The sequence below is a fragment of the Thermobia domestica genome, chromosome 1 (assembly GCF_964235325.1).
Source record: "Thermobia domestica chromosome 1, izTheDome1.hap1.1, whole genome shotgun sequence".
Taxonomy (NCBI): Eukaryota; Metazoa; Arthropoda; class Insecta; order Zygentoma; family Lepismatidae; genus Thermobia; species Thermobia domestica.
This window is the reverse complement of record NC_137454.1, coordinates 228,216,378-228,228,230: the sequence shown is the minus strand read 5'-3', so window position 1 is coordinate 228,228,230 and position 11,853 is coordinate 228,216,378. Positions and strand designations below refer to the sequence as shown.

The 11,853-nt window shown below is 35.2% G+C and overlaps 1 protein-coding gene across 1 annotated transcript; it reads right to left on the bottom strand.

Annotated features, from left to right (window-relative positions):
• Positions 1–3,010: 3,010 nt before the first annotated feature.
• Positions 3,011–4,212, bottom strand: LOC145694493 (MICOS complex subunit mic25-a-like). The gene has a single exon (XM_081770797.1). The coding sequence runs from the start codon at positions 4,094–4,096 to the stop codon at positions 3,587–3,589; it is 510 nt and encodes a 169-aa protein (XP_081626923.1). The 5' UTR covers positions 4,097–4,212; the 3' UTR covers positions 3,011–3,586.
• Positions 4,213–11,853: the final 7,641 nt, after the last annotated feature.

The window sequence follows — 11,853 nt, the reverse complement described above, 5'->3', positions numbered from 1 at the left end:
ACAGATAAATAATTTACAGGCATCCTTTATCTAACAAAGAACTTCAACGGCAAAAGTTCGAAATCCATTGACACTATCTTTACCGTGAAGAAAACAAATCAGAATATGCAGTTCTATAAGCAGTGTGGTTTCTTAAGGAATGCGCAATGAGAATGATGACAATAAGTCGCTGAAACGTATGCATCGAATATCTATTACTGACTAATACAATCTAATATTATCTAATATTATGATGACGAAATGACCTACAATTCTGACATCTCACAATCATTGACTTTTCGGAAGAAAATTTCTTCACACTACCCTACATTGGCTTTCCATTCAATATAGTTTCTACACCTTTTAATCAACATAATTTGAAAGTATAGATTGGACTTACTTCTCTTTGGAAAGATTTTCTATTTAAACACGGAAAAAACCCATCATCATCCCTTAGTTTAGAACAGTGGAAAAAAATACATTGAGAAAGGGACCAGTGATGCCTCGAAACAGTGAGACACGAAATTACCTTGAAGATTAAGAACACAGGCGCCACTTTCTAAAAATCATTTTCATCGCTATTCTTGCTCTAAATAATACTCAAATACTCTCTATACTAGTTGTTTCGGCGCATGACCGAATAATTGTATATAGCCATAGTATGTCTCCCAACTAAAATGCCATAGTGACGATCAGTCATGCAACACCATCCATCAACTTATTCGAAGTTGTCACAAACGAGAATTAGGTGGCGTTAGTAGAACAGGTTAATAGGATAGATTAATGCTTGTATGTTGCATTTTTAAATACTTTCATGCGAGTTTCTAGGGGATAGCGAGTTTTTGTAACACTTGTAATAGTTTTACACAAATAACGCTACACTTATAAACACAAAATGCAACTTTCGTAAAGGTGCACAAACACTCCGCAGGGCGGAAAATAATATCTAATACAGTTCTCTTTCATGTGCAGTCACTTATTTTAACCGTCGTATAGAATTTGTAATGATTTCAGACTAGTAACACTTGGAAACAAAATACACAGTTAATATATGAATTACAGATTAGCCCCTTCCTTAAAAAGTTCGTTAAATGTCATTCTTTCTTTATCAACTAAGAAGTTTCATTTGTAATTTTCTACCAAGTCATGCAACAGAAACTTTTCCACGTAATTTGTAAGCACTTTTCTCTTAAAACTAAGTTACACTATCATCGGGATGCAACTGTCAGTAGGAATAAATACCAATCAATCTGTACTTGCTCGTAAAATCAATCAAACAAATATTGCATCTGGTCTGAATCAGGGCAGGTCGAAACTGGAGGCTACATGTATTTTTGCTCGTAAGAAGCGGGCGTGTTAGTGATAGTGGATATACACAAGAAAGGTTCATTTCATTTTCAAGTATGACTTGTTTTTCTCAAAATAGGACCGATTTCATTATAATTCATAGCAGACACGATTCATTTCAGAACTCTCGATATTCTAACAGTTCCTGCTCCCGTTATTTTATGTTACTTTATAGCTCGCTTAAAGCTCATTTGTTTTTTATCTGTATAAAACTGCAAAATTATCGGTCTACATTATATTGAAGTTATATTTATAATAAGTTTCTATTGGTGTTTATGTGACAACGATGAAATAAATAATCACATGCTGGTCTTGTTTGTATATTGTATACTTATGTATTGTTAAATTTGCTGAAGAAGTCCATATCAATACACATCGGTAAAATTTGTAGATTTTGATCATGCCGATTTTTGCTTAAGGCTGTTAAAATATACAGACTTTAAAGTTAGATCTAAGTTTCAATATCAATAATTGTAGTAAATCTCAAAATTCAAATAATTTAAGATTAACAAAGGTGGTATTTTTTAATTACTTAGTATATTACACGTTTATTAAAAAATTCAAAATCAATGTAAAAGGTATTGTGTATATTTCTTTTTCCTTATTATTACAAACTTAGCCTATGGCGAATTTGCAATTTTCTGGTAAGATTAGTAATTCAGTTGTGTATATACCTAGCAACTAACATTGTATTTGTCATTATTGAAGTAAGGTTATTTATTTTATTGAAATGGATTAGATTGCAACATAGGTTCATAGTTAATATTTTCTACAGTAAATAATAACTGATTCGTGAAATATTTCCCTTCCACTTTCATTTAGATTATAAGCCTCTTTTGAAAATGAATCTTATTTTTTGGAGGAAATGCATAATCTGTGCTTGTACTGGTCAATATCTCATTGTTTATTGTTTCTGGGCGTTCGGATTCCCTATTCCGATTACAGTGATTTGGCTAAATGATCCATAAAGCACTAAAATCAGTTGTAGTCGGAGCAGTGAATACGAATATTGAATCGTGTTGCCAAAAATTACATTTGCTTCGTAGTGCCGTTTTTGTGCGTGCGTAAGGATATTAACACTTGATAATAATATAAACTTAACCATGCCAAACTTTCGTAGATGATATGCATATAGCTAACCCAACCCATTGGGCCTATGTTTAGTAGAAGAGGTCCAACTCTTTTTTTCTATATAAAAAAAAAATTACAATTTTGGTAATTCCTGTTCACATTAGGTTAGGAAAATCAAATGAAATGAAATCTTTGAGTTCTACGTCCCACGATTATGCCGGCTAGGCTAAAGGAGACAGTGATAAGAAATGAACGAAATGGTGGAATGAAGTAAGTGGGAGAAAACCCACGCACATGGTGTTTGGCCACCAAAGTTCACTTGGCGCGAGTAGGGATCGAACCAGGGACTCCACGCAGCAGAGGTGAACACCCTACCACTGAGCCACCGCGGCCCAAGGTTAGGTTAGTTTGTTATGTTAGTGTAGGGGTCCAGCATAATATCCCCCTCCCCCCAAAAATGATAGAATCTCGCTTATTTCTATTAATATTAGGTTAGTTTAGATTAGATTTGGTTACGTTATGTTACGTCTAAGAATTCGCATCATCCATTTCTCCTATAAAATTTGTTTTCTTACGAGCTTCTGGACCCCTTCTGCTAAACATACTCCTTCACTTTCAATTAACATACTCTTGCCAACAGCAAACCATTTAATTTTTAATATTTAACAGCATTTCATATCAGGCCTCAAACCTATACAACCTCACAGAGAAACTGATTATACATGACTCAAAATTGAAAACATTCCAATTAATGGCATCGATCTCAAGTTCAAGAAGATGTATTAGATGTTGCTATAAAACAATTCTATGAGTTAATTGAACTAAACACCACTATTCTCTCACATAACTATAAATAAGATTTTACAAGAAAATTGTGGTGTCAAAAGTTCTAAAAAAAAAAATGTCACTTCTTTCCCTGTTTTTTCGAACTTCTCTAAGCTTCATTACATAATACGTTCGTCAATTACCATTAGAATTATGCTATGCTTTACAGTTTATTATTTTTCTTTCACACTATTTCTGATCTCAAATCACTTTCATTGTGAATGCAGGAGGTAAGTTCCCATACGAATTCATGCATTTATTTATATTTTTAGTTATACTATTATCATACCTACGTAAAACACTACACCAAAATGAGGTTCTCACTTGAAAAACGGGCTACGCTGAATTACCTCTTGCACTAAGATCAAGGTGACATCTTTGACAGACTTGTCAACCTTGTAGAATCTACACAACTAGTGAAGGCACTAACTTCTTTTGAACATTTAAGAGGCTCTTTAGGATTGTTCTTGTAGCACTGCACAACCTTTTCCCTTGCATCAAGACATGCAGGAGGTCGTATACCACGTCGAAAATTCTTCTCTACATCCCGTAATGCTTCATTAAAAGATTCCTCGGTTAAGCTATTTATTTTTGTGTGGTGACTATCCAATTCTTCTAACCTTTTTTGCCAATAGTTCTCCAACTTCAGAAGGTCTGTTTCACTTCCTTGATGTGTCTTCCCATGATTACTGATTTTTGGAGGTGAAACTGGTATTTGCACTGATTCAAGTTGCGGTTTCACACCTTGAGAAACCTCCTTTTCTCTATCCAATTGACCTTTGAGTCGTTTGACTACAGAATCTGACACTTTAATGACACTCGCTGGGTCATCATTTATGACAGTCAGCCGCCGTGTGCTTGTGTTTCCACCCATAATTACTGGATACTTACAAAAATGCGAAATATTCTCTAAATAGATCGGTACAGCAGAAAACCTGTATGAGCGAGAGCCACACTGAGAACAACTTTAGGATAGTCTCTCTGTTGCCAAGTAAGTATACAAAAATTACTGTTTCTTATACAGAGTCGTTCTGAAGTTTGATTAGTACCATACTAAAGAGTTCGACTAACATATGTTTCCGGCAGTAGTAGGCATTTAGTATGACACTAATTATGCTTCAAGAAAAACTGCATTGGCGGTCTATCTTCTAATAAATGCATTGGACACAAGTAAAAAAATCGATGCGAGCTCAATTAGGTGCAACCAGTGTCTTCAATCTATGGTTCCAATGGGCACATTCAATAACCCTTTGCGTCATCGAAACGCAAATTTGCGATTTTGGCTATTGGCATAGCAGTTACTATAATGATTTTTACATTTCTTGCGTCGCGTTGCTGTATGAAAAATTTTGCGAATACTGGTATAGAATGTTCCTACCTCTTATGCTGACTAAAGAAACCCATTCAAAGATGATTTTAGGTGTGATTGGCATCGTAATAAGCATTTTGACTAACGCTTCCGTACTGAACAACATATTGATCATGTTACCTACGTTTGTACTACGACTTATATTGAAAGAGGCAAGTCACGATTTTTCCGCAGAGTTATGGAAACACATCAGGAAAAAAGGAATATTAGACATCCTTATGAAAAACAAATGTTTTGCATCTTTCGATGTAGCTAAGTCGTGCATAATATCGTAAACATTACTATTTAGCATGAAAATTATAATAACACTTAAAGCAAATCTTTAGTAAGACTTAACTCACAAGTCAAAGCAACTCTGAATATGCCCCTTAGAGTTTACATCAACACAACGCAAGAAATGCAACGATAAATTTGCATTTTAGTATATCATAATAGAGGCACGTAGATTTTACAATATGTCATCCATGGAGCAAATTTTGGGTTACAGGATTATCCCATTTTTTTTTTCATAGAATCGCCATTACCTTTTTTTAACGCAGAATCCGATTAAATATTGACTTGTGTGATCGCAACACTATATTTGCGATCAGTTTGAGTCAAATGACACTAAATATAATTTGCTATGTGACTAACATCGCTATATTTAAGTGTTCGTAAAGTATCTTTTCGAAGCAACAGGAAAATTTTTCGTTATATTGCCTTGTTGGGAAGACTTGGGACCTTGTGCAGTTACGTTCTGACGTGTGATTAGAGTCATACTAAAGGGTTCGACTAACATTTGTTGTCTGCAGTGGTCAGCCCTTTAGTATGACACTAATCAAATATCAAAACAACTCTGCATAAGGTACACCTTGTCTCAAAAAGGTTGAGCGCATTCTTTACTGGTGTTTTGAGGCAATAATTTTCTAAGTCCAGCTTCGGGTATCTTCGGGAAAAAGTAAGCCAGGTTCGAACCTCCAAGCCAGCCTTTGCAATCGGGAAAAAGTTTGCAGATGTGTTTTTCTTCTTTTAAATATAATAAGACTTGTTACCAAGTGTTTAAAAAAGCAACATTGATTGAAATACTTAATGATACAATATTTCGAAACCTTTTTTTTCAATGTCAGCACATGCTTGTTTGTCATTTAGCTCTCCATACGTAAGGGAACATTTAAATACGTTAAAGAATCTTTCCATATGTAAAAGAATGCTCAAAGTTAAGAAATAGAACATAATTATCGCCTGAGTACTAAAATAAAAGTCAAAGTAGAACAGAAACGACGTTTGTAATGGATATGAATGTCATAATTATCTTGAGATCCGTTATACATCGCTAGAAGGTTGTGTTAGCTCATTGGTAAGCTGTCGGATTTCAAATCATAAGGTTGAGGGTTCGAATCCCGTCTAGGCTAATCCTATTTTTAAAATTATATTTTCCGCAATGCATGAAAAATTATATAAAATAATTACATTAGAATACATAAGTTGTGTATATATAACATAATCATTGCAGAACATAGTAATTATTATGTTTAAAATATAACATCTGAGATAATTTTCACAGTAGGTCGGTATTATATATGAGGATGTAAATACAAGTTAAGAAACTCGTTCAACAGCAATAAATAAATCATGTAGTGTATTTATTTGCAGCTATTTGTCATATAGAGGGTAATTCTCAACATTCATAATACAGAATGTCATTTATGTTCTTGAAAAGTTATTCGATGCATAAACAGAAGGTATAAACAGAGAATCCAAAGTCGGAACGCTCGCAAAAAAAAATTCATGAACCCCAAAGGTCACGTGAGCAGACTGGAATTGTCCTTATGAAGCATGCCACAGCAGAAAGTCTTTACATATATTTTCAATTCAATTCCTGATATATGCTTTTGCAATGTGGAGGTGGTGATGCCTTGAGTCGCCCTCTCTCGCTCGCTCGCTCGCTCACTCACTCTCTATTTATACAGAATATAAAAGTGGATTTATGTGTGTATTTCAACATAATTCTGATATATCTAGAGCAATTTTAACTATATTTCTTACAGTCTGGAAAAAGAGTACTGTCGGGATAATATCAAAAATGCTAGAAACGGGTCGATATTAGTATCGAATCTATAGTTTCGTGGTCGCTTAGGTGAATAGTTCTACTTTCAATTCAAGTCCAATTAAGCTTCCATTAGCACCCAGGGTGGTTACGTAGCGACATAAAGATATCGAAATCATTCGATATTAGAATCGAATCGTAAGTTTTCAGCGCCGCTAACAGTGCAGCATTTCCCATTAGTCCACATTAGTCCACATTTCACATTAGTCCCATTGCCTAGAGGGCAACATATTTGCAGAGTGCAAAGTTTAAAACTTGAATAATATTTTAATTTTTTCCGTATGAAAAAGTTATAAATCAAGAGCAAATATACTATTTCACGAACAATCCTCTTTTACTATTCTAATATGTTTAATAATAGCGTAAGAAATCTAATAGTAATTCAGAACATGTTTCACAGTTGTTCTTTTTTGTTACATAGTTGTAGCTGTAGCATGTAGTGAGTGGAATTTAACTGTAATAAATTCACTAATTAACCATATTCGAATTTAGTTTTATTTTTAAGTTCGGGATGAAGGGGTGGAGAAATATGTAGTTATTGGGGGCATCGAGCTTTTCTACATTTTACTTTCAAGATCTCCATTTTTCTTTTGTCATTTGTTCCTAATAAAAAAAAGTTCAGTCACTTTTGGATTGTCATAGGATAGTAGGAGTTGGATTTTGGGATGCAGCCTGTGAGATTCTAGAGGAGCTAACTGCTTGAAAAAATATTTTTGAATCATCTGTAACATATGAAATAAGGATATGTATCATAAAAAATTGAAAGTAACTATGTCTGCGTAATCATCACGGTCAAATTGCAAAGTCAAATGAATTGACGTTTGGTATATAATCAGGCTCCATTCCCAACTGGGAAGTTACCATACGCGTGTCACTTTCATTATAATACATATCCTTAGGGGGAGTAGAAGTCCGAATTTTTGCGAAACATTTAGTATCTTACAAGCCGTTCAACTGAGAGCTGAAATTCAACATATAACTCTTTATTAAAAATAAAGAAAATATGTCCTGGCATTTTTTAAAATTATCTTTTATGAGCGGGGGGACGGGGATGCATTTTCTATATATTGGAAATTGGTAGTGGGTTGATTTGTAAAAATAATCGAAAACGATTGATATTAGTTGAAAAACAAATTGAGTAATGCAAACTAAAGTTCTTTTTGAATTTTATACCCACTGCTTTCTATTTATAATTGCTGAAGCTGGTGTTTAATGTATGGAGCGTTCCGAGCATAAGGCAATCAAGCCATAAAGTTAGAGAAAAATGGCCATAAAATTTGTATTCTAAACTTAATTACATGGGCATTTTCAATTAGTACGGCATGCTTAATTATATAGAAAATAAGTCTCTCTCTCTCTCTCTCTTTTTTTTTTTTTTTTTTTTTTTTACGTTGGTCTACTTTCCTTGATTTGAAACTTTCAAATTTCACCCTATTTTCTACTGAAATGTGTCTGTAAGGCAACAAAGAAATAATTATATATGATAAATTTAAATTCATTTTAATTTGGAAGATGAGAAACACTTCGCCATTATATATCGTAAAGGTCAGACCCACCAGTATTGTAACAGAGAGGTGCTTGAGCCATTGACGGTAGAAATTCAAACTCCGATAAGTGATAATTTCACAGTCTTGTTTTATTACAAGTGTAACCTCTTTAGTCAATGGAGAGGAGGACGTGGGCCATCGGTCAGAGTTGATGTCGATGGGTTTTGGTGGGTCGGAGTTGGTCGCAATGGTTCAGAGTGGTTCATAGTTGGTGGTGGGTCAGAGTGGATCACGATGGTTGATGGGTCAGAGTGGGCCAATGGGGCATTTGGGTGGTGGGTGATAGTGGGTCATGGTGGGTCGTGGATCAAATTTTCATTGACCCACATCATCTCTGGTTAAAATTGTACTAAAGATAAGAGGCACCGAAGATGCATGTCGGCTATTATGCTCAAATTTTGCTCATGGATAGTACTCCACCAGGAAGCAATAAATCTGAAACGGTTCACGGTATCACCTTCTAGAACTCGAGATGTAGGGGTTTGTCTGATTGGCTAAATTAAGAAGTCAATGATTTATCCTTCAACAACCAAGCTTTTTATGATCGTTTCCGTGGGGAAGTCAGGAGAACACGTGCCTAGTAATCGTAATATTGATAGTTTGCGTCCACCCCGGGTATTTGTTTTGTGTTTTTTTGATTCACCTAAATATAAACAAATCACACATATAGGCATTTTGACATATTTTGGGAGAGTAATTTTGTGGTTCGTTGGCGTTTCATCGCGTCTCTGCTGCTGGTGGTAAAGTTTTCAAAATGGAACTTGGGCCACCACGGATCGTCGCTGCGGGGCCACCAATTTCTGGCGAGAGGTCAATAGTTGACCATCTGTAGTCCACCGACGCTTACAGCTTAGAGTAATGAACGATGTCTTTGCCTTGTAGAGTTCATGACTACCGACGTCGGCAGTCAACTAGCTTTTAGTATTCCTTTACTAACCATCTATTGTTCATGTTTGTACACGGTGTTGTAATAATAATAATAATAATAATAATAATAAGAAGAAGAAGAAGAAGAAGAAGTCAATAAAGAATATACTCTGATACCAAGTGCTGTATTTTTGCCAAAAGCTGTTCGCGGAACTAAAATAAAGATTATTATTATTAAAGATTATTATTATTATTATTATTATTATTATTATTATTATTATTATTATTTGTAGTAATAGTAGTATAATTGATGATAGAATAATTATTGTCTATGTATTGTCTAGGAAGGACTACACACAGGATTTGGCTCGTTTTGGTTCGACTTGACTCTAATCCGAGTCGAGTTGGAAGATATTTTTCGCGCCGAGTCCAAGAGTAGACCTCAAAGATGTCTGTTTCGAGTCGAGTCGAGTTTCAAAGAAAAGTCGTTCGTGTCCATCCCTACTAATGAGAGCTTAATCGGAGTTAAGCGAAATTGAAAGTCTCACTATTTATCTAAGCGACCCCGAAAACTATGAATCTAATATCGATCATTTTCTAGCAATCTTTTATATGTATCCCCCTCCCATTCACCATAGGTAACCCGACAGCAATCTTTTTGAAACTATAAGAAATGTGGTTAAAATTACTCTAGACCAGTGGTTCTCAATCTAATTCCTATCACGATCCCCTTTTATCACACGCTCTTGCCAGCGACCCTTTTATAATTTGTTTTATAATAAGCTTGTGTGAGATTTTTAACATACCTATTTCTATAATAGTAGAATCCATTTTTTTGTTTATAGTGAACAGTGCCATGGAAAATCAGTGCCCGGGGCGAGAGTATAGTACGATATCACCGTATATATGAGTGACGTCGACAGACTAGCTACGAAGCGCCACCATGGTTGGCACGAAGCTCAATAACATTTTCAAAATAAACCCTACCTTTCCTTAATTTTGAGCACATTTTATTACGTTTTTCCTTCTATTTTACACATGTGCACATGTACTTTCCTAACATGAGTAACACACTTCCTCCGAAATGTGTGGCCCCTTTTTTCGGCGCCCGGCACGGACAGTGGATACAGTAACTGTAATATCTATATTCCCAATGACGAAGGTGCTGGTTCAAGATGGATGTTAAACTCCTTCATTGAAGAGGCCATTAACGTATCCGATCTAAGCCCACAACTTCTTGACCAAATAATAGAATGATCATGCGACAAGTCTTTGCAACTGTTTTTTTGTAACGAAGACTTGGACAAGTTCTGCCTGATGAGGAGAGAAGAATATCCTGGTCTGGGGATTGCTGCTTTAAAAGTAATAATTCCATTTGCTATATCGTACTTGTGCGAAAGTGTGTTTTTTTATGGTAAACATTAAAACAAAGATAAGAAATCGCTTATCAGTTGAAAATGGTTTGATAATGTTCGTCATGAAGATTGAACCGGACATTGCTGCACTAGTGAAATTACACCATGCTTAGGTATCTCATTAGGTTTTAATTTTAATTGTATTTCAATGTGCAGGTTTTGTTGCATGTGTATTTTTCTAGTATTTCTATATACAGTTCTCATTAGTTTTATATCATACCTCTTTGATTTAAATTCATTTTTAAACAACTCTACTAACTAACTAACTCTATGGCCTATGGAACCCGGAGGTTCAATGCCGCGTTCACAAAAGCTCTACACTGACTTCTATCCTTAGCCAATTGGATCCAGTTTCTACTTTGTATTCTTATCTCAGCGAGATCCATCTTAATATTGTCCTCCCATCTGCGCCTAGGTCTTCCTAATGGTCGTTTTCCGATTGGTCTTCCAGTCAAGATTTTGAAAGCGTTTCTACTTTCTTCCATTCTAGCTACATGACCTGCCCACCTAAGCCTTCTAGACTTGACGACCCTAACAATGTTGGGTAAACCGTATAAATTATGTAGTTCCTCGTTATGAAGTTTCCGCCATTCCCCATTCCCGTTCCTCTTGGGTCCGAATATTCGTCTAAGGATCTTGTTCTCAAATACTTTCAGTCTATGTTCTTCCCTCAGAGTAAGCGACCATGTTTCGCAACCATACAGAACAACAGGCATGATTATCGTTTTGTATATTTTAAGCTTCAAATTTCTCGACAGAATTCGCGACGACAAGAGACTTTGAACCGAATAGTAACACGAATTCTACACCCTTTGAAAATGTCCAGTAGACTTATTTTTTATTGTTCTTTACAGTGTGTATAAAAAATAAAAGTATGCTTATCAGAACAAAATTAAAAATAATATTTAAAAATAATTTCTGGTATTAGATTCTAACTATATTTATCTCTTCCGCCTATCTTCGCGATCCCCTAGGGGCCGCGACTCCCAGGTTGAGAAACCCTGCTCTAGGCATACATGAGTTATGTTGGAACATACATACATACACTTTTATGTGTATAAATGCAGATAAGAGAGAGTTGAGAGAGAGCGATTAAGGAATTGCCGCTCTCAATCTCTTCACTTTACTTTTGCGATTCGCGAATTTCTTGCGTGACAGTTTGGGGCTAGCTAGTTTTTTGTCTTGGACCACGATCCGATTTTCGATATGCTCTACCTAAATGCTGTAATGCGAATATTGAGAAGTTATCTGCGATGAAAGTAGCTGCAAATAAATACATTACATAACTTATTTATTGCTATTACACGATTTTTTTTAATTTGTATTCAATATTCATACATAACACAC